This window comes from Thrips palmi, unplaced genomic scaffold (genome assembly GCF_012932325.1).
Source record: "Thrips palmi isolate BJ-2018 unplaced genomic scaffold, TpBJ-2018v1 HiC_scaffold_12, whole genome shotgun sequence".
NCBI classification, from domain to species: domain Eukaryota; kingdom Metazoa; phylum Arthropoda; class Insecta; order Thysanoptera; family Thripidae; genus Thrips; species Thrips palmi.
This window is the reverse complement of record NW_023144623.1, coordinates 8,949,532-8,972,783: the sequence shown is the minus strand read 5'-3', so window position 1 is coordinate 8,972,783 and position 23,252 is coordinate 8,949,532. Positions and strand designations below refer to the sequence as shown.

The 23,252-nt window shown below is 47.7% G+C and overlaps 4 protein-coding genes across 13 annotated transcripts; 3 read left to right on the top strand and 1 right to left on the bottom strand.

Moving 5' to 3' along the window:
• The first annotated feature begins 20 nt into the window (after positions 1 to 20).
• On the top strand, positions 21 to 3,241 carry LOC117639977 (protein O-mannosyl-transferase TMTC4). Its single transcript, XM_034376107.1, has 9 exons — positions 21 to 266; positions 362 to 593; positions 679 to 862; positions 937 to 1,125; positions 1,208 to 1,525; positions 1,600 to 1,802; positions 1,875 to 2,052; positions 2,129 to 2,702; positions 2,778 to 3,241. The coding sequence occupies exons 1-9, from the start codon at positions 194 to 196 to the stop codon at positions 3,089 to 3,091; spliced, it is 2,265 nt and encodes a 754-aa protein (XP_034231998.1). The 5' UTR covers positions 21 to 193; the 3' UTR covers positions 3,092 to 3,241.
• On the bottom strand, positions 3,223 to 4,860 carry LOC117639979 (aprataxin and PNK-like factor). Of its 4 annotated transcripts, none has more exons than XM_034376111.1 (4): positions 4,643 to 4,860; positions 3,996 to 4,440; positions 3,715 to 3,923; positions 3,223 to 3,627 (listed from the first exon to the last, which is right to left on the bottom strand). In XM_034376111.1, the coding sequence occupies exons 2-4, from the start codon at positions 4,433 to 4,435 to the stop codon at positions 3,392 to 3,394; spliced, it is 885 nt and encodes a 294-aa protein (XP_034232002.1). In that variant the 5' UTR covers positions 4,436 to 4,440; positions 4,643 to 4,860; the 3' UTR covers positions 3,223 to 3,391. The 4 variants fall into 4 exon arrangements, with proteins under 4 accessions (XP_034232002.1, XP_034232003.1, XP_034232000.1 ...); XM_034376112.1 differs by having other exon boundaries at positions 4,699 to 4,860; XM_034376109.1 differs by having other exon boundaries at positions 4,557 to 4,698.
• A 77-nt stretch (positions 4,861 to 4,937) lies between these two features.
• LOC117639982 (eukaryotic translation initiation factor eIF1) lies at positions 4,938 to 6,758 on the top strand. The gene is made up of 3 exons (XM_034376115.1): positions 4,938 to 5,140; positions 5,844 to 6,001; positions 6,088 to 6,758. Exons 1-3 carry the CDS (start codon positions 5,113 to 5,115, stop codon positions 6,232 to 6,234), a joined length of 333 nt encoding a protein of 110 aa, XP_034232006.1. The 5' UTR covers positions 4,938 to 5,112; the 3' UTR covers positions 6,235 to 6,758.
• A 1,794-nt stretch (positions 6,759 to 8,552) lies between these two features.
• On the top strand, positions 8,553 to 22,838 carry LOC117639976 (la-related protein 4). Of its 7 annotated transcripts, none has more exons than XM_034376100.1 (17): positions 8,553 to 8,804; positions 11,367 to 11,775; positions 15,637 to 15,745; positions 15,829 to 16,089; positions 16,577 to 16,713; positions 16,799 to 16,911; positions 16,997 to 17,137; positions 17,219 to 17,542; positions 17,631 to 17,806; positions 17,886 to 18,033; positions 18,117 to 18,322; positions 18,403 to 18,648; positions 18,761 to 19,150; positions 19,239 to 19,380; positions 19,498 to 19,644; positions 19,749 to 19,938; positions 20,017 to 22,838. In XM_034376100.1, exons 1-17 carry the CDS (start codon positions 8,568 to 8,570, stop codon positions 20,196 to 20,198), a joined length of 3,558 nt encoding a protein of 1,185 aa, XP_034231991.1. In that variant the 5' UTR covers positions 8,553 to 8,567; the 3' UTR covers positions 20,199 to 22,838. The 7 variants fall into 7 exon arrangements, with proteins under 7 accessions (XP_034231991.1, XP_034231990.1, XP_034231992.1 ...); XM_034376099.1 differs by having other exon boundaries at positions 18,397 to 18,648; XM_034376104.1 differs by lacking the exons at positions 8,553 to 8,804; positions 11,367 to 11,775 and adding exons at positions 13,552 to 13,721; positions 14,218 to 14,340 and having other exon boundaries at positions 18,397 to 18,648.
• Positions 22,839 to 23,252: the final 414 nt, after the last annotated feature.

The window sequence follows — 23,252 nt, the reverse complement described above, 5'->3', positions numbered from 1 at the left end:
GTTGCGAGACTAAAGATGAAAACTGTAATTTTCGGAACAGAGCAGAAGCAGAAGAGATGTCAACGTAAACGTAAACAGCAGCCGGTACAAGTAAATGCGCTAAAATGGGAGCTTCTGATTATGTGTGGGGTAAAGTAGCATTTTGCCCCGAGTTTCGTGAAATTAAGTATTTTTAGTTGTCCATTTAGTTAAAATGGACCATCCAAAATGTTCACAAGAATGCCGAAGTAGTTCCAAAGAATGGGACTCAGCATTTCCTATTTCAGGTGAGGTCTAGCATAAATTTTTGTCTAATAATGTTTTATTTGTTGCCTCATTGTATGTACCCCTCAACTTTAACCAACATGAACAATTCTTTCAGCAATTTCATTGAAGGTTTCTGCATTGGTTGTGTTCATTATTGGTATCGTCACATTCAGTAACTCATTGAACGGACAGTTTGTTTTTGATGATTCTGAAGCTGTATTAAACAACCAAGATGTATTAACTGAATCACCACTATCAAATATTTTAATAAATGACTTTTGGGGTACTCGTCTTACGCTCAACAAAAGTCACAAATCGTATCGCCCCATCGCTGTTTTGACTTTCAGGTGATTAATGAGCTTCAAAGCATCTAACATTGTTTCATGTTTATGTCTGCTACCTGAATCAAAAACCATTATTCATGTTTTGCAGATGGAATTATTGGATTGCAGGTGGTTTGCACCCATTTAGCTTTCATGCCACAAACATTTTGCTTCATGGAATTGTGTCTGCCCTTGTAGTCCCAGTGACGAATGATATGTTTGGAGGAAATGCTCCTCGAATGGCTTTTATAACATCTCTTCTGTTTAGTGTCCACCCCATCCACACCGAAGCTGTGAGTACATTTTAGTCTGAACTGGCACCAACATTTCGTTTTGTAACTAAAATGTAAAATATTTTTGCTTTTAGGTAGCAGCAATTGTTGGAAGGGCCGATCTACTGTGTGCTTTCTTCAGCTTCCTCTCCTTCCTCACTTACTCAAAAGCATGCAAACTGTCTATGCAGTCAACCACATTAGAGAGTGTTGTTTATCTTATAATCTCATTACTTTTGTGTACTCTGGCATTATTCAGTAAAGAACAGGGCATCACGATTCTGGTTGGTATACTTCAATTCTAGCCTGGTTTTCTTTAGAACCATTGCTTCGAAAAAATTAACACGAGTTTGATCTTCCTTTCAGGCAATTTTTCTTGCATATGATGTACTTATACTTCATAGAATCAATGTGTTTTTCCTTCCTGTATTTGCCTTGAGCTCCCTGTTCTCTTGGCCTTGTGGGAATTTTAATGCAGACAGCAACACAACAATGTCAAAAATCTCCAAAAGAAAAGAAGACATGCAACATCTATTCAAGAAGCCCTTTCTAACACGTTTTTCAGCCCTCACAGTGGCAGGCGTGCTTTTGATGTTTGTACGATGGCGAGCCATGGGTTCAAAGCCTCCAATTTTTCAGGAAGTGGATAATCCTGCATCATTTGCGGAGAATTTTTGGACTAGGGTAAGTGACTTTGCTCCTTATGTTTTGTGGAATCAATTTCTTTGATACTAATTTGATTATTTCTTGCACTTCAGGTGTGGACTTACAACTATTTGTACAGCCTTAATGCTTGGCTTCTTGTTTGTCCAGAGTGGTTGAGCTTTGACTGGGCCATGGGATGTGTTCCATTGCTTTCTCATGTGTATGATATCCGTCTCTTGGCCATTACAGCATTTTGGGCATCTTTGCTTTCTTTGTTGTGGTGTGCAATAACTTCTTCGGACAAAAAAAGTGGAAGGTAAGCAAATAAATACTGTCATCTGACCATTTTGATGTTTCATAACTTGACAATTTTTTGTCTTGTGTGCAGGGCTGTGACCATGGCTTTGGCAGTATCAATTATTTCTTTCTTACCAGCATCAAATTTATTTTTCCGTGTTGGTTTTGTCTTGGCTGAACGAGTCCTATACCTACCATCATTGGGATTTTGCATGCTAATAGTCTTAGGGTTGCGATCTATTTTCCTGACAAGACCACAGTATAACCAGGTAAGTTTTACTTTGTACCCCTTTATCATTTCAACTAATCAATAGAAACTATAAAAATCGAACATTGTGATTCCAGGGTATCATGGCCGCCTTTAGTTGCATTCTACTCCTGTTCTTTATTCGCTCTATGCAGCGCAGTGGTGAATGGCTTGAGGAGTATACTCTGTTCCAGTCAGCTCTGAGAGTTTGCCCTCTGAATGCTAAAGTTCACTACAATGTTGCAAAAAATGCAGGGGATAGGGGAGACACAGCATTAGCTGTTAGAGAATATAGAGTTGCTCTCAAATTGCACCCTGAATATGATCAAGCAATGAACAATCTGGCTAATATATTGAGAGATCAGGGAAACTTGATTGAAGCAGAATCCCTTCTTAGGAAAGCTCTCAAAATCAGACATGATTTTGCAGCAGCTTGGATGAATCTAGGCATTGTTCTTGCTAGCATGAAAAGTCATAAGGAGGCAGAGTTCTGCTATTCTCAAGCACTTTTCTTCCGTTCTCACTACCCAGAGAGCTTCTACAATCTAGGCAACCTTTATCTAGATCTGAAAATGCATGACAAAGCACTGAAAGCATTTCAGAATGCAGTCAAACAAAAACCAACATTCTCTATTGCTTGGAACAACATGGTAATCATGTTAGAAAACTTGGGTATGTGTGATTCTCTGAAACTACTTTGAGATTTTTTTCTTTATATCAGCAATGTGACCTAGTATGATTTTTCAGGCAAGTTGATGGATGCCAAAAGTGTTGCATACGAGGCCCTGTCTGTACTACCTCATGACCCTGGATTACACTTCAACCTTGCAAACACACTTGGCAAAATGAGTCTTTTCCCATCTGCAGAAGAGCATTTCAAGAAGGCTCTAAAACTGGTTCCCAATAATGCTGTTTATCATTCGAACCTGGGTGTCTTGTATCATCGATGGAAAAAGTATGATCTTGCTGAAAAAAAATACAAAGATGCTCTCAAACTTGATCCACTGCTCAAAAGTGCTGTGACTAATCTTGCTATGTTACGGAAATCTAGAAATCAATAGGGCTTAGCATAATTTACTATAAAATGTGTTTTTGAGAGGTCTTGATCCAAGTCCAATGTATTTTTCATGTCAGATCAGGAGCTTTCTTTGTTGTTGTATTAATTTATTTAAACAAAGAAATTTTTTAAAACTTTTTCCTATTTATATTTTTATAAATCATTTTGACTTATTATCCATTATAAAGTAAAATCTAGAACTGATATAAACAATGCTGACAGATAAAAAAAGACATAACAATCGAAATAACATAAAAAACATAAAATCTTTCGAGGACAGTAAAAAATTTGTTCTGCTCATAATTCAGTCTTTCTTGGCCCTTTTCTTTTTGGCATTATCGTCTTTCTTCCTCCTCTTTTTGGCTTTCTTCTCATTTTCCTCTTCATCCTCAGGATCGAAATCACTGTCTCCACTACCCATGGAGTCTGAAGTAACAAAACTGTCATCTGACTCACTGCCTTGCCCAGGTTTATAATCCTCTGAGCTGAAGCTATCGTTGAAATCCCCCTCATGGTCTGATGGAATGTCTTGTAAATCAGCTGTTGATAAATAAAATAGTTACTAAGAAGACTAGAAAGAAATAAGTTCAATTTACAGAACACTGCAGTAGTAATAAATTTACATACAAGGCCGCGCTTTCCGTTTGTGAGGGGCATCATGTCTAAAGTCACGTCGATGCTGTGGGTTCTTGCGGTAACATGCTGTACCATACTCGCACAAAGGCCGAACGTCATTAGCAGGTGAGCCACCAGTAGAAGAAGTGGCTGAGCCGCCAGCATCAGAGAAGTCAGCATCACCTGGATGGGCAAAGTCTCTTCGATGCTGAGGGTTTTTCCTGAAAAGTCAACAGTCAAAGTAAGTTCAGGTTTAGGCCCTGAAATGAATAAATGCTTTGTAGATGACTCACCTGTAACAGGAAGACCCATAGAAACAGGACTTTCGAGTAGCAGGTGGTGAGGCCATTCCATTAGTTACTAGAATGGGATCATTTATAGTATCCGCCACCGTAGTTCTAGTTGTGTCAGGTGTGACTGATCTTTTAGGAGAGGAAGTTCCTTCATCGTCATGATTGTCTTCTACGATTGCACCACTGGTATGCGGTGAATTATCTTGGTTAAAGTTATTAGAGCTGTTGTCTTCAGTATCACTTATCATATCTTTGAAATTTCTTAGATCTTTGTCCTCAGGTGCATCAGAGTCTTCACCATTAGCATGGCTCAGTGTAGATAGTACTTTAGGGCTGGTGAGAGTGGGAGACGTCGACACTGACGCGGAGACATTTTGCTGTGTAGAGGTCCCTGGGTTTTTCATCCAAGATGGTAAACTTCTCTTTTTCTTGGAGGACATGGCAGCTGAAATAGGGAAATTTCAATGCATTAATAACAGAGGGCTGGAGTCATAACCTATTACTCAGAGCAAAAGTTCCTGAAAAACAAGATCGATAACGTACAAAATGTGAACAACGTACAATTTTTCAGAATAGAAAAGTTTGAAACGAAAACGAAGAGCACTGTGCTTTGTCAAAGAAATACCACCACAGTTAGTCCACTTTACTTTTCGTTCACATCCAGAATATTTAGAACCAAACAGTTACTCCCGCCATGTCGTACCGCCACTTCAAAAGTGCCAGGAGAGGCAACTCCGTAGCAGTATGCAAATAAAAAGCAGATTGAAGCAGAAAATCCAAAACGTATGAAAAAATTCTTCTACACTAGATTAAACGATGAGATAGCTTTTATGTTTAAATTCTTGCCAGAAACTTCGTACAGCACTAAGCCGAGTAAATGTTTGAGATGTCAATGTTTGCACTACCCTCAGAAAACGTTTCAGAGCAGGTTCCAAAGGCGGTGAGCTCGTCACGTGACCGACCGTGACGTCAGTCACTTCCGGCCATTTACGTTTCTCGTCCCATCCCCGTCAGATTTCGTCGAGCTACTGTGCGGCCAAATTTATCGCGAGACATCCACTGTTCTTGTTCACGCAGGGCAGGTGTATTTTCGACCAAGGATCAAATTTATCTGTCTATGTCCATCCAGAATTTAAACACATTCGGTAAGTGCAGCTCGTTGGTGTATTGTCGCTAATATTTATTCTTGTCATCTCTTGCACAACCAAGATGGCGGTATGTTTTCGTTTTCTTGTGACCTCGCTAATTTCTGCCAGTGCGAAGTTCAGATCAGACATTTACTTGGTCGGCTTGAAAGAGGCAGTATCAGACAACCTCCTGTCTTTTAAATACGTTCGGTATCTGTTTCTTTCTTCCGCAAGTTGTTGCAATTTTCTTATTATTTTTCTGACCCTTCTGATCCAAAAATAGATGAACCTTGACAGTGGTTATTTTGTCACGTCACTGTAAATATTATGATGCTTGAATGTGTCTAATAACATAAAGTCCTTTGTGTGAAGTAGTATTTAAATTAGCATTCTAGGGCGTTCCAGCCCCTTGCCTTGACCCAGTTTTATTAACAACTGAACAAAGTTTCATGTTGAATTTTTTATTGGTGACCCAATCATTTGTTGCCCTCATTCATTCAGGCATTTTTCTCCATTTAACGTCTTTCCTGATGCTGAAACTTTTCTCTAGTTCTTTTACTTCAAATTCTTGGACTGATAAAGATAACCTCTACTGTATCCCTTGCTGTATCTTTTTTCATGATTACTCTTCTAGTGTTTAGATCTCTCTAGAAGAGCTGCTGTATCTCAGCAAACTTAACCAACACCTTATCAGTAATGCTTGTTTTGTTTTGTTTTGCAGACCCCTTTGCAGATGCAATCAAGGGTGCAGATGATGATGTCCAAGACGGTCTCGTGCACATAAGAATCCAACAGCGCAATGGTCGCAAGACTCTAACTACAGTGCAAGGACTTTCTTCAGAGTATGACCTGAAGAAAATTGTCCGAGCATGTAAAAAGGTACGTCTATGAAAATATTTTATTTGTTTGTTTCATGAGAAGATATTGGTGAAATAATCTGTAATTTTGATAATTGTGTTTTCCAGGAGTTTGCCTGCAATGGCACTGTAATTGAACACCCAGAATACGGCGAGGTGCTTCAGCTGCAGGGCGACCAGCGGGAAAACATCTGCCAGTGGCTCACCAAGTCTGGTCTGGCCAAGCCAGACCAGCTCAAGGTGCACGGCTTCTAGGCATGGTCTCTTATTAGCTCACTGTTCGGAGCTAAATTCCTTTCTGTTTCAAATTTTCGATTTTACCCTTCCACGATTTATATTAAAAATGACAGGAATTATGAGTTAGCATGTACCTTGGCACCATTGATGACTTCAGAGAACTAGTCCCTCAATAGGGATAAAACAAAATCACTAGCTTTCAGTTTCTGTTTAGTAGAACAACTCATCAAAATGTCCAAGTTTGTACTGTACAGTTACTATTTTTGTATAGGGTGCCTTTCTCTTGAATGTGTCATAGTTGCCTCAACAACTTTGGGCTGATTGTTTTAAATGTTTTAATTTTGACATGACGCTGCCCTAATGCAATTGTTTTATCAGGGTTCATTAACTTCATTCAATTCAAGAGTAAAGATGTACTACCTCTTAAACTTTGCCTAGCTTTTTAATTTCCCATTCATGTGACTTCATTTATTTGTAGTCTTTCTAAATTATTTCTTTTCACCATGCAAGTTTTCACTTAATAAATGCTTTTTAAAATAAAATGTTCAAAACCAAGTTTTTAATTTTTTAATGTTTCCTGTCTAATGCATACATGTAGGACCAGAATGGGTTCCCTATCATCTGCCTGGCAACGCAGTGTTGATCAGCGTTTGGTCGATCAGCATGGGTTTACCCGGGACCCCTTCCGGGCATTTTGATTCCACGGTGTTGCAACTCAAGGGCACGTCGAAGAGTTCAGGCTGGACATTTTCCAGGGGGCCATTTGGCCGAGAGGTCCGCGGCGACATCGACTGAAGTAGTAGTCACCTGAGTGAGAACGGGACCGTGCTACCGCACTCACATAGCTCAGAACTCTTAGTTTGATCCATCACCGTAAACCAACAGCTGCACCCACACATGGCTGCCAGAACGCACTCTACAACCCTGTACGGTGCCAGCATAGGCAGGTGGTTCGATTCCCGGCGGGGGCGAGGTAAACATTTTTATGGATCACTCACCCGCCTAGACTAGGCGCGTCACACCAGTTGCACCCTCTCGCTCTGAGGCGTGCCTGCTCTGCCAAGGGGAAGCCCTTGGGGCGGCGTGGGTTAGAGGAGCCGGGGGGCTTGTGCGGGAGCAGGCTGGAGTCTGCAGGCCCTGCAGGCCGCGCGGGGAGCTAAGCGTGACAGGTGAAGTGTTGTCATCGATTGGCCGAGCTTCGCGACGGCGGCCACGGACCAGGCAGGCAGGACCAGGGCCCTGCAGGGCGGGGACGGGGTTGGCGGGGCGGGATTGACTGGCGGAGAGTCTGACCGAACCTGGCGGCCTCTCGCCAGGCTGTCCATCTTGGCCGCTTCAGCCCGCTTCCGCCGCCATGACAGCTCGGCTTTCCCCGGCCGGACCGAGGCAGGACAGCCTGGGACACTGGGACAGTCTAGGCGGCCCCAGCTGGGTATCTGAGGCGCAGATTGCACATACTCGTCGGCCTCAGATTTGGCGGGTGTGGTCGCAGAAGTGGCTTCCCTTCCCTTTCCTGTCCACCTTGGCTGGGTCTAGGACTAGCAGCTCCACGGCGACGGCCCCACGCCGGAGCGCCAGGCGGGGGAACAAGCCATGCGACGCCACGCCGCCATGCCCCGGCCAGAGCAAAGCCGACACGGATGGCGACACTGCTCTGTGATTTAACCTCTTTATTTTGCCGAAGGGGAGGGGGATGATGCCGTCATGCAGCCACCCGCAACACGGGGGTGGTTTCCGGTGGCGGGGGCGGTCCTGTTCCCGGGGGAGGGGGGAGCGGGCAGGGGCGGCGCGGCTGGAAGGGGTGGGGGCGCGTCCCGGGCTTGTCCCGGGCGAGGGGGGAGGGGGCGGCGCGGGCAGGGGCGTCCGTTCCGTTGCCGCCATGCTACGCGCTGCGCGGTGCTGCGCGGCGCTACGCCTTCCCTTCTCTTCAGTCGGCTTGAGCAGGCCGCGGCGCGCGGACGAACAACGACACGGCCAGCAGCAGGAGCGCGGATCCGGCCTAGGCCTCACCGAGAGGACTCAGCTGGGACTGACCAAGAGGCCCAGGGGCAGTGGGCAGGGCAGTGGGGGGCCGACGGGGGCACAGGCGTTGCAGCGGGGCGCAGGCGGAGCCCCAGCTGCGGGCGGCTGCGCCCCGTCCACCCCGTCCACCCCGTGACGCGGCGCCGCGCCCCGCCGCCGTCGTCCGCCTCGAGCCTCGCCCGCCTCGCCCGGTGCCGAGGATCGTCCTGCACAGTGCACCGACCACAGCCTTGCAGGCCGAGGCCGCTGAGGCGGCCGAGGCCCAAGCCTTGCCAGCCGAGGCTGTCGCCGGCGCAGGCGGTGGGGGCTGGGCAACAGGTTGGCATGTGATGCCGCTGCGGACAGCCGCCCGGGCCTCCTCGGCGTCCACGGCCTCCACCACCTCCACGACGACGACCACGTCCGTGACAACGTACCAGCCGCCCACGCCGGGCTCCTACCCGTCATGCATCATGTGCCTCGCGGAGCAGGCCGCCTTCCTGGACCCCAACAACGTGTACATGTGCTCGCCCTGCCCCGGGGACACGTCCGGCGCCGTCGGCAACCGGTGCTACATCGTGCACAGGGTAAGGCAGTAGAACTGCACCGCCTCGGTGCCTCGGTCGCGTAGCGGGAACCTTCACGCTTCCGCGGCAAGTCCTCGCCGCGCATTGGCGTCCACCTGGCTCAGGCCTGGCCCAGGCCTGGCCTTCCCTGGCGGCCAGCACGTCCGCGACGTGCCTCCCCAGCCGCGCCCCGCCCTGCACGCCCTCCATATGGTGCAACCCGTGCGTGGGCGTCAACTGCAGCGATTCTGACGTTGGGGAGGCTGGGGTGCTGGCGGTGCTGGCGGTGCTGGGGGCTGCGGGAGGGGGCAGCGTGTTGCGCGTCGCGCTCAGCCCCTCGGCCCCACGGGGTGCGGGCAGCGCGGGGCAGCGCGGGGCAGCGCCGCCGCCTGCGCGACCCTCCCCTTCCACCGCGCTGCCGCCGCCTGGCCCGCCTGGCCCCAGGCAGCCCGCCGGCTCACCGAACATATGTTTGGGCTTTAGCGGCTTGCGGTGCGTGGGCCAGCGACCCGCGGGGGCTGCGGGGCCCCCGAGGGCCGCGATGCACCTGCCGCGGTGTCCAGCCTCCGCGGCGGGGCGGCGGGGGGCCGCGGGGGCTGCCCATCACCCGTTTTGTCCCCACCATATGGCGTGTCACTCGGCACCCTCGCCGCCGTGCCATGCCGCCGTGCCATGCCGCCCCCCACGCTGTCCCTCTGGGGCGTGGCGTGGCGCGGGGCACCGCGTGGGGCCTTGCGGGGGCGGTTCGACAAACCCCGCCAGCCCCGCCAAGCCTCCGGCAAGCCTCGCCTGCCCAGCCTGCCCAGCCTAGACCTGCTGTTCGGACCGCGGAGCCGCGGAGCCGCGGAGCCGCGGAGGCTGACTGCGTCTGGATCGATAGCTCAGCCCTCCGAAAGCCCAAGCAAGCCCAAGCAAGCCGGCGGCGGGAGAAGCGGCGGGCGGGCGGCGGAGAGGCGTCGCGCGGCGCAGCCAGGCGTAGCGGGCTGGCCGGGCTGGCCCCCGCAGAGGCGGATAAGGCTGGCGTTGGCGGGGCCGCGGCGGGGCTGACGCAGATGTGCCCATCCCGTCTGTCTGCAACCTGTAAGGCGCACGTCGCAGCCGCGGCAGTCGCGGCCACGCCCCGCCAAAACTCAACAAGTCGGGCCAGGCAACAGGCAACGCCAGGGCAACGCTGGGGCTGCACTCTCTTCCGACTAGTGCACGTCGGCGATGTGCCGATGGCGGATGGCCGACGGGATGCAATTGATGATTGCCAATCGCGCCGCGTCGCGTCACGTCATCGCCATCCAGCTCTGCCGATAGAGCAGTAGTGCCTGCCTGGTCCAGTGGAGGCACTGGGAGTGAGGTCCTGGACAGACAGGCACATTCCACACGCGCGTCCATCGTGCCACAACGCGCCACGTGAACGCCAACAATCGTCTCGTCGCGCTGTCTCTCTCCAGCCTCCGCGGGTCGCCTGAGTGCGAGAGAGACAGCGCGACCGCCCTGCAGCTGGATGTGGCTGAGCCGGCAGAGCGCACGTGACGTCGACACACCCGCTTCGCCTGCTTCGCCTGCTTCGCCTGCTTCGGCGCAGATCTGGTGTCTACCCCATGGCGGTTTACATCACCCTGTTTTCTGGCCTTGTTGTACCGACGACACAACGCTGCGGATAACTCCAATGACACGGATCGCCGCGGTGCCGCGGTGTCGGATTTCCGCCGCCGTGATGTCAGCAGTGCGGCTGCGCGGCTGCGGGGCTGCGCTGCGGTACCCTGCCCGTTCGCTTCGCCTCCCTTCGCTTCGCGCGAGCCAAGTGTCTTGCCGCGCGCCTGCAATGCGTGGGGTAGGCAGTGCCGCGGAGCAGGGCTGCGCGCGGGTTGCACCAAGTGCCTACCTCGCAGGCGGTCTTGCAGCTCGACGCGGTGACGCGGTCTCGGACTCGCCGCTCCCAATCCCAATCAAAGCCCGCGCGTGGGCGTGGACGGCGAGGGCGTGGAGGGCCAAAGTTAAATTGCGTCCCGAGGAAATGTATTAGGCGGGAGTGGGTGTCTTTGATGCCGCGCTGCGAGGTTCGGCCGTTCGGCGCACGACGTTGCCTCAGCCGAGCCATGGCCGCCATGGCCGAGCAGCGGGGTGGCCAACCCCCGGCCGGCGCTAGCGCAGGCTAGCGCCGCTACCGAGCGAACCAATTCCTGCGGACGAACGGGCAGACGGGCGGACTGGCTCGCTGGGCTCACTGCCGCGCGCACTGCGAGCGCATTTCCTGGCCTCCAGAATTCCGGGCGAACGCTGTGAAGCTGTGCGCTACGCGGTGTGTGTGTGTTTCCCCACCACAATGGGGCGGTGCGGGCACAGAGCGGGCACAGAGCGGGCACAGGGCGGGCACAGTGCGGCGAGGCCCCGCCCCGCCCCGCCAGCTACTAACGATAGAATTCAATCAGAACTTGCGGAGGGAGACGGAGGGGCCGCAATCGAGTTTGCCCACATGCTGGTCGCCCCGCGTCGCCCCGCGCCGGCCAGGGGTTCACGTCGACCACTGACCCTGCTCGGCCTGGCGTGGCCTGGCCTGGCCCCGCCCTGAGCTGACTGGCTTGCCAACAGGTGACGTCCACCAGCACGGCGACGGCCTGCAAGGACGAGGAGCCCGCCAAGGACGCGGGCACCGTCACGCTCTTCGTGCCCAACCTGGTGCCCAGCCTGGTGGCGCCGCCGGGCTTCGAGGTGGGCCTGGGCGCGGCCAGGAGTATCAGCCTGCCGCCCCTGCCGCCAGACGTGCCCGTCGCCATCGCCTGTCCGCCGGGCGCGGCGGGCTGCAGCCTCAACGGCCTCAACCCGCACGCCGAGGTGTTCCAGAGCCAGATCGTGTACCACACCAAGCAGCACGCTGACGTCGCCACCGTCGCCACCGTCGCCACGACGACCACCATCACGACGACCATCCCCGCGGCCGCCTCCGCCACCACCACCAGCACCGCCCCCACGACCACCTCCACCTCCTCGCCACAGGAAGGTAAGCCAGACGGCCAGATGCCTGAAATACCTCAGACACTGGGGGCGTGGGTAAGCGGTGAGGGCTCTAAAGGGCAATGCGATGCATGTCTAGGTTCGTCTTATCTGCCTCGTGCCTGCCCCAGATGTCTGCAAAAAAGGCCTCTTAAATCGGTCGCACCGCTCAAGCGTGCTGAAATAGTTTTGCTGCGCTTCTGGTTACGTTCCGCAAACCCCCTTTGCGCCCTCCCCCTTGTCCCCTCGCTCCTCTCCCTTGGGATGGTGACGGTTGAGCCCCAGGGCAACCCGGATTAGGCCCTTCAGGAGACTGATTCCGAGAGCCGCTTTCATAGCTCTGCCTCTCTCGTACTCTGGGGGTGTTCCGTATAGGTGCGAGAGAGACAGACCGACGGAAACGACTCTCGGAACCAGGCTGTAGAGCATTCTCTGTGAGTCCATCGTTGCTGCTCTGTTGTGAACTTTCATTCAAATCAGCCGAGTTCTCTATAGCTGTGGTATGGACAGCAACAGCAGTCCCGCCACACCGCGGTTTGCGGGCATTCGGAGCGACACAAGTAGCGAATTCGGTGTCGGCCTCTCGGTCTATCGGCGCGATGGAGACGGACTCTAACGGCTCTCGAGCACCAGGCGAGCACCAGCCGCGCGCCTCGAGTTGGCCTGACAGCGCGCTGGCACTGCCTAGGCTGCCTAAGCACTGCGCGACTGTACAGAGTGCATCATTCAGGAAAAACGTCGCGAGCACTCCCGCTGTTGTTTCCAAGCTTGAGCGGCTTGCGCATGGACTTCCCCGCCGCGTTTCTTCGAATCCGCCTCCTTTCAGAGCCGTTCCGTTTCCATTTCTGGTGGGCATTCTAGGCGGCAGGCGACTCCAGAGACTGGGGACTCAAAGGAAGAGGGGACGGGCTGCGGGTTGATTTTGAACACTGCTTCGTTTCTCCGTCTCCCGCGGGACCAGGCGGGCCGCCCCTCGAGTGCGAGAGAGACGGCACCGCTGGGCCGCGCACGTGCCATATGGGAGGACGGTGAGAGACCCAAACGACACGTTCTGCATTCCGTCGGGTCATGCGGACCCCAGGAACCACCAGGAACCGGCAGCGCGGTGCCGCGCTCGCCGAGACGATGACGAATCGAACAATCTGCCGGCCTACAGCAAACTGACGTTTTCGGACCCCCAATTGCGGGGCCTGTGGGGGCATAGTACAGTGTCGGGTCCCAGAGAAAAAAAGATGTGTCTGCCTCCACCGCGGGTCAATGAGAGTGACCTAGAGAGGAAATGGGAACTCGTTTCCAGTTCATCGATGTGCAAGAACGTGCACATTGTTTTCGAACGCGCCGGTGCAGTTTGAACAAAAGCGCACGTCATTGAAGCCTGCGTGCTTCATCAAGAGGCGTAAGTCAGCTGTTTTACCCCTCGAACTTTGCGCGTGATGCGCGCCATTCTTTTCAAATTTAGGCGAGTTAGTGGGTTTGTGTCTGGCCGGGGCGATGGGGCGACGTGGCAGCACTTCTTGTCTGCGCGGAAGTGCAGGAATTCCCGGGCGCTCGGTTCGAGCGAGAGAGACAGCCGCTAGCCTGCCGCCAGCCGCCCGCAGGTTTCGGGCGTCTTGTCGATCGGCATCTTGCTCTGGCACACTGGCACGGGGTGGGAGTGGAAGGGAGAGGGGAGGGTGGGCAGGGGAACGAGGCACACACATGAAAGTCTTTTTGCCGGAGCACAATGCGTGGATAAATATATTCCAAAATATTTCTACTGATTTATAATACGTCTTACCCATGTTAAAATTGCCATTTTATGCAAAGGGCAGAGGTCAAAATCGGGCAATTCCGGAAAGGAGAGGTCTCATGTTTTCTTCCCATCATGCAATGTGCGCCCTGCATGCTGTGCCTGTGTCGGCCATTTTGGATCTCTAGTGAGAATTTGTGTTGAGTTGGAAACTCTCCACTCTAGTAAGTAACGATTGATAAAGATACTTGACATGCTTTCAGATTAGAAAAATAAAATATGGCTTTCTTTACCGATTCGAACAACTGTGGGCACGATTCATGAAATGAATGAGTATGCCGTAGACCCGTCAGTCTTTTCTGTGGCTGTGCGGAGTGCACGATTAAGGAAGCCTAGGCCTAATAAGGCACATGGTTTCCGTGAATTTTTACATTCCGAAAACTTTTAAAGGTCGTTGAATTCATTTTTTCGTTCCACCTATCTGGCATAGGTCGATGTATGAGTGACACGTAGTGGAAATCTGTTGTTTTCAAGTTGTTGGAATCTTTATTTTCTATATTCTGCTACCGAATCCTTCACGATGTTGCCCTGAAACGTGCTAGAGCCTAGGCTGGGTATTTTATTATTAGGCCAGGCCTTAAACGGGGGTAATTGTTGCTCAGTGACTCAGGTTCGTCCTCTCAAGGAGTATTATTAACAATAGCTCCTAATTGTCCGTAGCACAAGGATTCCTTCAAGTTTGATCACATGACTGGTTAATTCCACTGAACAAGTTTTGGTTAGTCGTCCGTCCCCATATTTTAACATCCAAATTTCTTCTCATGGACGTACACACATGCACAGGTATGATTATCAGTCTGTTCGTATCTTCTTAATTGTATTATCAGTGGTTCTAAGGGTGAATGAGTTGAGAACAGTATGTTTGGTTATGTTCAGCCTGATGAGCTAGTGTAGGGTTTGGGTAGGGTTGCTGGACGCTTTTGGTGCTCTGCAGAGGCAATTTTATTATACTTGTGACTTCAGGGTCTCCCTGTATTTTTAAACCTTATTGTGAAACAGTAATTATTTAGTTGTTTCAATATGGGATCAACAAGGCCTTGGTGAAGCCCTATAAAGATTGCCTTCAGATTTTCTGGCCATGCATATTTTGAATTTGACTTTAGGGCATGATAGGCGGTCTAGTTCTGCACATGCCACTCAACAGTATCAGTCAAAATTTTGATCCAAATGCGTATTGGTGGTAGTGACCTGGTTAGGCTTGGAGGTTATGGTGCTCTAGCTGGAATGCTGACTTATGTGGGTTGATTCTTGCTTTGACTTACTGAATTAATGCTTTTGCATGTGTGTCACAAAGATACCTCTTCATTGAAACCCTTCAACCATATAATACCTGCACTTGCATATTATTTGAACTTGTCAGCATGACATTCAATTTCAAGCCAAAGTGTTCCTTCTTTCTGACTTTCTGGTTAAGAAAGGGTTCTTTCCATAATTTTATGATGATCAGGGCTACAGTAACATCGGTTTGGTTTCAATATGCCTGTCACTGTGAACATCAGAAAATTCTACCTGAATTTGGATCGTATGCGGTTGCACTCAATGTCATCAGATTCTTTTATGAGGCGTTTGTCCTCTGGCTGATTACTGATCTGCTGTGTGTGTCTTAATATGCGCATTGCACTGCTGTTTCTACAATGTGATTGACATTCCCGTGTATGGCTTCTAGTATGATGTAATAGTCAAGGTTAGAATGTGTAAGAGTACTCTTCTAGCTTTGAGCTGCTATTGCAAGGGCATGTGTGAGAATGATTACCTCTGTCTAGACAAAACCCTACAGAATTTGTGAGGACTGTGCAAAAATCGTTTCTCTCTGTTTGTGCACTTTTTTCAATGATGTAGGAGTGATAAATATCTTATCATGTTGTCATAATTTGACCAAATTTAGATGTACCCTATAGCTGAAGCTATCCTCAACCGCATAATTGAATGTTACCATTTTTGTAACCTGTTCTTTGTGGAGCTTTAACATTTCCATCTCTTTCTTCTTGCTGTGACCCAACATCTTGCTGCCATTCTTTGCTAGGTACTGGAATATCTGCAAGGACCATTTGAACATGCTTCTTTTTGTTTGCTTTACAGGGTGTGTGTACATGAATGGGGACATTGCGAAGCTCCCTTCAGGGGCGGTATTCTCTACCACCCCTGAAAATATTCCCTTGGCCACCTCAATTAACAACACAGACTACAGGTGAGTGGCTTTGCAACTGGAGTGTGGTGTTTTCTTTTGTGTGCTTGGCAGCCTCTGAGTGAAAATTGATTGGCCTTTTGCAGCACCTTAAATGGGATCAGTGCGGATGTCGACACAGATGCCACTGACTCAACAGAGCCAGTGGACTTGTTGGAGTGCAGTGATGGTCTGGGGGATGGAGCATCTACACCAACTCACAGTGTTGCCAATAGTACAGCAAGCATATCTGCCAGTGGTGCTTCAAGCAATACAACAAGTGCTGCAGTATCACCACACGATGGCTCCATTCCCCTTGAGCAACTTAAACAACTGCTTTCATCACAACTAGAATATTACTTCTCTAGGTGAGTGGTTCAAACTGCCACAATCTGTGGCGTAATGCACACATTAGAGCCTTGCTCTTGCCTTTTGAAGTGTAAGGTGTCGAAGCTGTGCTATATTAATATCCTAGTGTCACTATTATATTTTTTATCCTATTTAGGGGTGAGGATTGTGATGCTAGGATATATTCAATGCTTTTTTTTTCATAAAAGAAAACTTTTTTCTGTTGTGCACACATTAGAACCTTTCTCTCAAATATCAAAGTTAAAGGTGTCGGAGTGATGCCAAATCAAAATGCAGCTGGCTGTTACTGTTTCAAATTCATTTTCTTGTGGATGCTGAATTGGAGCTACCTGCTATATTTACAGTATTGTAACTGAATAAGCACACATTAGAACCTTTTTCTCAAATATCAAAGTTGAAGGTGTCGTAGTGATGCCAAGTCAAAAGCACCATCACCATCACCTGTAATATGTGTTTTGTTAACCCTCCTTTTTTTCCTTTTTAAAGGGAAAACTTGGCTAATGATACGTACCTGCTCTCTCAAATGGACAATGACCAATATGTGCCCATATGGACTGTTGCCAACTTCAACCAAGTTAAGAAACTTACTAATGATATCAAACTTATTACTGAAGTCCTTAGAGGTATGTTCCAACTGCTGGTAAAATCTATTGACTATAATTTCTTTTCAAGCTTTTAATGATACTAAAATTTATTTGATGCTTGCAGAGTCTCCAAATGTACAAGTAGACGAAGAGGGGCAGAAAGTACGACCTAATCATAAACGATGCATAGTCATTTTGAGAGAGATTCCTGATAGTACTCCTCTCGAAGATGTTAAGGTGAGTTGAAACTCAAACCTTTCTATTCATGCTGATTTCTGGCTTTTAATTTATTCTCTATATGTGTTTTTAATATCTTTTACAGAATCTATTTTCTGGGGAAAATTGTCCCAGATTAATATCATGCGAATTTGCACATAACTCATCTTGGTATGTTACATTTGAGTCGGATGAAGATGCTCAAAGGGCCTATAGATTTTTACGTGAGGAAGTCAGGGAATTTCAGGTAAGTGTCTTAATGGCTATTTACCAAATTTGGTTGAATTTAGCAAAAACATTGATTTACAATTTCAACTTTGATTTCCAGGGTAAGCCCATAATGGCTCGAATTAAAGCAAAACACATGAATAGGTTACCCGCACCGACTGTGGGAGTAGGGGTAGGTCCAGTTCCAGTGGGTGTTGGGGTTGGGGTTGGAGTAGGTGTTACAGGGCAGCCATTGGGTCCTGGTGGCCCTATGAAGAATGGCTACAGAACACCCCCATCCGGACCCGCGGCTGCAACCCCAGGCACCTCAACCACAGCCCCAGTGTACGACCCTAATGCACAGTACCAAGGAAACCAGCAGCGATATCTCTACAATGGAAGCCCTCTCCCTGGAGTCAACTATGGCAATCAAGTTCAAATATTTGTAAGATTTGATCTGAAGAATGGATAACAATAATCTCTCTGTTAATTTAAGCTGACCTGTCTTGTTTCATGGTTTTTATGTTTTGCAGGCATTTCAACAGCAACCTTTCTATCCGCCTAGTATGCTTCATCAACCATGGACTCACGCACCTCACTCAAATCCTCCTTACTTTGAAATGAGCAATGTATTTTCAATGAACGGAATCTCCCCTCAAGGATCATACTCTAAGCCACCTTCAAGGTTTCCTATTCAAAGAAACACAAGGTCAGCTGCAAAATATTGAAATTTACTTGATGTCTTCTCAAGAATTCACAGAGGTCTAATCACATCTTGTTTTGTACAGAAATAGACGTGAACCTCGCTCAGGGGACAGAAGTCACCTATCAGACAGTGGGCGTCATCATTCAAATTTGAGTCATCATCATCATCTTGGACCTGCTCCTGTTGTTAGTGCTGTAGCCTTAAAGAATTCAAATGCTACATCACTTAAGGTAAAGTTTGATTGATTGAGTATGTGTGTGTTTGGTCATGTTTGAGACCTGGCCTACAATTGTTCTTTCTTATAAAATTTTAGAGTCAACACACATCAGTGCCTGGACCAGGTGACTTGAGAATTTCTCAGAGTAATTCATCGACTGTCACCGCACCAGCTCTTACAACAGCATCAACAACCACAACCAGCACTGCTTCTCAAGACAGCAGTGATGTTGTGGTTGATGAAATTAGTACGCGGGGTCCAACCAACAGCAGAGATTCATCAAAGGAACCTCTACCTCCACGGTATTATCTAAAATGTTTTTAACCAACTAAGCAAATGAGTTGTGGCAAATTTATAGCGGAGCAATTTGTGTTAGACACAGGCGGAGAAGGAAGGAAGAAGACCCACCAGCCGCACGTGGAAAGCCAAGCAGCCCGCTCCCTGCCTCAACAAGCAATACCCGTCCTGGACCTCAATTTGACTTGGAAGCAAATGCGTTTCCACCTCTCCCAGGCTTTCCACCTCTCTCAGAAGCACCAGCCGCTGGAACAAACGCTGCAAAGACTGTGGCCGCCCCCGATAGCATTGTGTCTTCAGTAGAACCCTCCCAATCACATTGGGAAAATAGGTAAGCTTTTTTCCTCCCCTCTTTTGACATTTGTGTGCGCGCGCACGTGTGTGTGTGTGTGTGTTTGTGTGTGGGGTTGTGTTGGAGCTTTCATGTGGGCTTGGTATTTCAGGTTAGCAGATGTTGTTAAGGGCACTGCAAAGCCTAAAGGACAAAGTAGCCATAGCAGTGCAAGCAGTGCAAGCAGCAGCAGCAGCAACAGCAGTGTGACAAAGGAGAAGGAGGCAGGCAGCTCTAGCTCACCACGCACACTGACTCCCCCCCCTCAGACTAGTCAGGCAGGGACGGGGGTTGGGGCGCCCCCGCCCCAGTCCGTAGCACCTGTGTCTTCGTCTTCGTCGTCTTCGCAATCTCACCCCCAGCCACACCATAATTCTCAAACTCACGCTCCAGCTTCGCACACTTCTGCGCAGCCGTGTGTTCATTCAGGCATATCGTCTTCAACGGGCAGTGATTCTGCACTTGCCACTGTAGCCATGACGCCGCCATCTTCGCCTGAAAAGTATGTGGTGGATGCTTGTTGTGGAGTTTGAATGGAGCACTGTGTGAATGTTCAAGTGAGCAATTATTTGACTCAACCTTTGTTTTAGGGTTGTTCCTGTCATTAAAAAGAGCTGCACCACTGCAGACAAATCTACAAAGACTGAGGATACTCTGCTTCATTCTGCAGAGGAGAGGGTTAAAGAGACTATTACCGACACTAGTAGTTCTAGCAACAAACAAAGTGGTCAAGTGAGTATCAAACAATTCTATTTCCCTAATGTTTTTTTTTGGAGAAAAATGTGAGACCCACAGTCTACCGGGGCACTGTGTGATGTGGTTAATTATGTGACTCACTCCCTTTTGCAGAGCATGTCCGCAGCGGCTGTTGTTGCAAAGTCTGTTCCGACGACCACAAACGCATCCACTATGACTAGCACTGTGCTGACTGAATCAACTTCCTCATCAAACACTCCTCCTTCACAATCTGCTCCAAGTCCTCCTCCTGTTGCTGGGGTATGTAAAGCAGATCATCTCTCACAATTTTCCTCTGTTTTCGTTCAATTTTATTGCCTTTACAAGGGTAATTGATACTGAACTGGTGTTTCTTTTGTTTCCAGGAGCCTGTACGCCTAAGTTATGCTCAGGTAGCCCAGCATGCCAAGGAAAAAATGGAGCGAGCAGCGAAAGAAAAAGAGGAAAGTGTTTCACCTGCTTCAAGTTCCACTACTACTACTACTAGTGTCTCTACCAGCGCTAATACAGTGGTTTCTAGAGTATCTGCACAACATTCACATGCTGACAGAGGAGGTTAGTTGAATGATAATCACTTTCTTGCCAATTGCTCTTTCCTAGCATTATCTCAAGAGTGTGCTTTTCCTTTTACAGACTCATCAAATTCGGCACGATATTCAGGCCGAGGTAATTCTAGTGCTAGTAATAGTAATAATAGTAGTAGCAATGCAAGCACCAGACCGGAACGAAGTGGTTTTAGAAGAAGAGATAATCCACCTTCAGAGCGATCGGATCGCTCAGATAGGGTGCATCGCTTTCGAGAGTTCCTGAAATAGCGGCAAGGTTCAGGCTGTATCAGTGACCTGCCATTTCAATTATTGTTGCTTTGTTTGAGTTGTGAAAAGAATTATCTGTTCTTTCTGGCAGAATTGTAGTAGGTAGGTTGTTATGAATTGCACTGTAGTGAAATCAGAGACAAAGACTCAAAGCCCAAAGTTGGTACCAAGTGCCCCATACTCGTGTGTTATACAGTGGTCCATTTGGACGAAACTTTTATATAGTGTATAAACAATATCATGAATTAATGAAAGTTTCTCCCTCCATCTTCATTATTATTCAGTTGTTATTATGTGCCTTAACTTTTTGGGATTCGGTGCACCCTGTTGTTAAGGATATCACACACCTGATAAAAACAAAATTATGTAATTATTTTTGTTTTCAGTAGTTAATGTGTTATCTTTGTAATAATAGCCATAGCTTTGATAAGCTCCCTGCAAAGTTGATTGTTTTGTTTTTGTTTTGTGTGGCCAAGCAGAGAAGCGATTTAGGAGAAAGTGTGGGAGCAAAGAGACACATCTGAAGGTTGTTTGCATTGTATGCATGTGTGTGCAGTAACTGTGATACCCCTTAACCACAATTTTAAGAATTATAAACAATTACTGTTTGGTGTAATATATCAGGGATAGTTGAGTACATTGTGACCCAATTTACTGCTCTGGCATTCTTGATTATTGGAATTGTGCTATGTATGGGGCTTGTCGTCCGATAATTTCCCCTCCCTCCCCCTTCCCCCTTCCCCCGACAATTGTTCGAATTTTAAGACAAAAGTTATCTTTCATCGGCCCAATAGATTTAAGAAGATTTATGTAAAGATGTGGTAATGGTATTTTAGAAGTGGAGTAATTTTTCTTACCACTACTTTTCTTACTAAACGACGTTAACATTTAAATGTAGGGATGATTGTGTGTGTGTGTTCGTGTGTGTGCGTATTGGAGGATTGTTCCATGGCAGACACTAAGTCGGAAATGCTGGTGTTGGGTCTGGTGCAGTGTTCTGAATGGGGTCGTTGGCAGCTGGGCGGAACCCCGGTGCTGGAACGTAGTTCTGATGGGCTGGTCTAGCCTTACCTAGCCCTCCCTCGCCTGCCTCGCCTCGTGTAGCCAAGCCTAGCACAGCCCAGATTTCTCTAGCCTTGCCTAGCCTTGCCTAGCCCAGCCCGATGGTCTGCTTATGACGCGCCGGTCTCCGGACCCTATCTCTGGGCACTCGTGGCCAGTGAGCCAGCTCAACTCTCATCTCGCCAGAGTTTGGTCGTTGGGCTGTGGAGACAACCCACACACATTATTGGTTGCTTTCTTTTGGGAAGATCTCTAATAATGCTCTTGCTGATTGTTAACAGGTGTGTGTAATAATTGTGTAAAAGTGATTGTGCATTTGTCCCCTCCCCCTCCCCTTGTACAGAATTTGACTAACAAATTTATTTTTGACAAATGTATAGTTTGCAATCAGTGTAGTTGTTAAAGTAAGTAATTATTATTATAAAGTGGTTACAATGTAAACTTATTATCCTATTACATTTGTTGGGATTTTTTTTTTAAAGGACAATACTATTGTACTTTTGTTTCATTTTTATATGAAATAAAACTTGCTAAATTGAATTTTGGATTGGCAGGTTGGTGTTGGGAAGATTTTTATTTAATTAATTTTGTTGACTGGAATGTACAGAGCATGATCCAGGCAGCCGTTCAAGTAATGTAGCCATAGGTGCAAGAATCAACTTAACTCGAACGACTGTGAGGCATGTGTGAGCCTGAATGCATTGGGTGTAGCTTCCTCAATTCTTGGCTGTAGCTTCTTTAGTGTATCCTGCCAGCCGAGGACGGATCACAGTGCTTCCACTAGCTTTAGGTCTCCTATTTCTGTTGCAGACTTCCTCACTAATGCCAATCCAGCATATCTTTGAAGTAAATCTTTAAATGTGTGTTACATTTTTTTCTTTTTTATATATACATATTATATATATATTTACATATATATATATATTGTAATATATATATATATGAAGGTACAAGTCATTTAAGTGCTCATTGTAAAATATTTGATCGTTATTACTTGTCGAGGAATGTTGATCACAAATAACTCATTCGCTATGTTGTATGTGGTATTTTTGCTCTTTCAGTGTCGTATAATTTCTGACAAAATTTTTGATGTATTTCTCAGGAAACTTTGTTAGGGAACCAACATACATGAAAACTTGCATAATCCTGTCATGTTGTGACAGGGTACTTAAAAGTTGTGTGAAAAATAATGTTTACATTTACTCTCTAAGCAAATATGAGAAAAATAGTCGATTTTTGATTGCCTTGTTCAACTGTGTGTTGTTCATAGGTAAGAGAAATTGTTCATAATGTATAAGCTTATTTTTACACAATGGTCATTGTGAGGCAAATGAGTTTTGTGTGTTTTTGTTCAATAAAATAATAAAAAATTGCATATGGAACGTGATTAAGCTCCCCATAATCCCACTGGGAATCCTGCACTTAACTTGAGTACTGTATTTTTTCAGTATAGTTTTCATGCCTTAAAAGATTTCTGAGTTTTGTATAGAGTATATTTGATATTGTTGAAAGATTTTATAATAACAATTGTGGTGTAAAGTGGCCTTTATTACTGGCCAAATTTATCCTCAGTTTGCCTGAGAGTTTGTATAATTATCTATTTTTTTATAGTTTCTTTAATGGAAACTGTTTGGAGAATGCCTTGCTGTATTGATTATCTATTGCACTCCAATCAGATAGCCGGCTTGAACACAGAAAGGGAATACATCACTTTGTTAACACAAACACCAAATTCTCATGTTGCAGCAATCGTTTGTTAGGATTTTATTTTATGAACCATTAGCTCAAGGTGTGTGGGTGATATGTGGTGACAGATTTGTTTTGTGTAAGTTGCAATTCTTGGATTGATGGTTCATACCATTGTTATTAATTTGTAAATGTGAATTTAAATGCCTTCCAGCAAAACTGAAGCTGTTGCCAATCTTTGTTTGGTGCGTCTTTTATTTTTGGCTATGTCTTGATTGCTTTCACACTGCCTGGAGGGACACGAAA

Bases quoted from the DNA above. Each gene is read 5' to 3' on its own strand.
- LOC117639979 (XM_034376111.1), bottom strand. From the start codon at position 4,435: ATGTCCTCCAAGAAAAAGAGAAGTTTACCATCTTGGATGAAAAACCCA. The intron at 3,924-3,995 runs GTGAGTCATCTA...TTGACTTTTCAG, and splicing joins TATGGGTCTTCCTGTTACAG to GAAAAACCCTCAGCATCGAA. The intron at 3,628-3,714 runs GTATGTAAATTT...ATTTATCAACAG, and splicing joins CAAACGGAAAGCGCGGCCTT to CTGATTTACAAGACATTCCA.
- LOC117639977 (XM_034376107.1), top strand. From the start codon at position 194: ATGGACCATCCAAAATGTTCACAAGAATGCCGAAGTAGTTCCAAAGAA. The intron at 863-936 runs GTGAGTACATTT...TTTTGCTTTTAG, and splicing joins ACCCCATCCACACCGAAGCT to GTAGCAGCAATTGTTGGAAG. The intron at 1,803-1,874 runs GTAAGCAAATAA...TCTTGTGTGCAG, and splicing joins TCGGACAAAAAAAGTGGAAG to GGCTGTGACCATGGCTTTGG.
- LOC117639982 (XM_034376115.1), top strand. From the start codon at position 5,113: ATGTCCATCCAGAATTTAAACACATTCG. The intron at 5,141-5,843 runs GTAAGTGCAGCT...TTTGTTTTGCAG, and splicing joins CCAGAATTTAAACACATTCG to ACCCCTTTGCAGATGCAATC. The intron at 6,002-6,087 runs GTACGTCTATGA...TGTGTTTTCCAG, and splicing joins TTGTCCGAGCATGTAAAAAG to GAGTTTGCCTGCAATGGCAC.
- LOC117639976 (XM_034376099.1), top strand. From the start codon at position 8,568: ATGCCGCTGCGGACAGCCGCCCGGGCCTCCTCGGCGTCCACGGCCTCC. The intron at 11,776-15,636 runs GTAAGCCAGACG...TTTGCTTTACAG, and splicing joins CACCTCCTCGCCACAGGAAG to GGTGTGTGTACATGAATGGG. The intron at 17,543-17,630 runs GTAAGATTTGAT...TATGTTTTGCAG, and splicing joins GCAATCAAGTTCAAATATTT to GCATTTCAACAGCAACCTTT.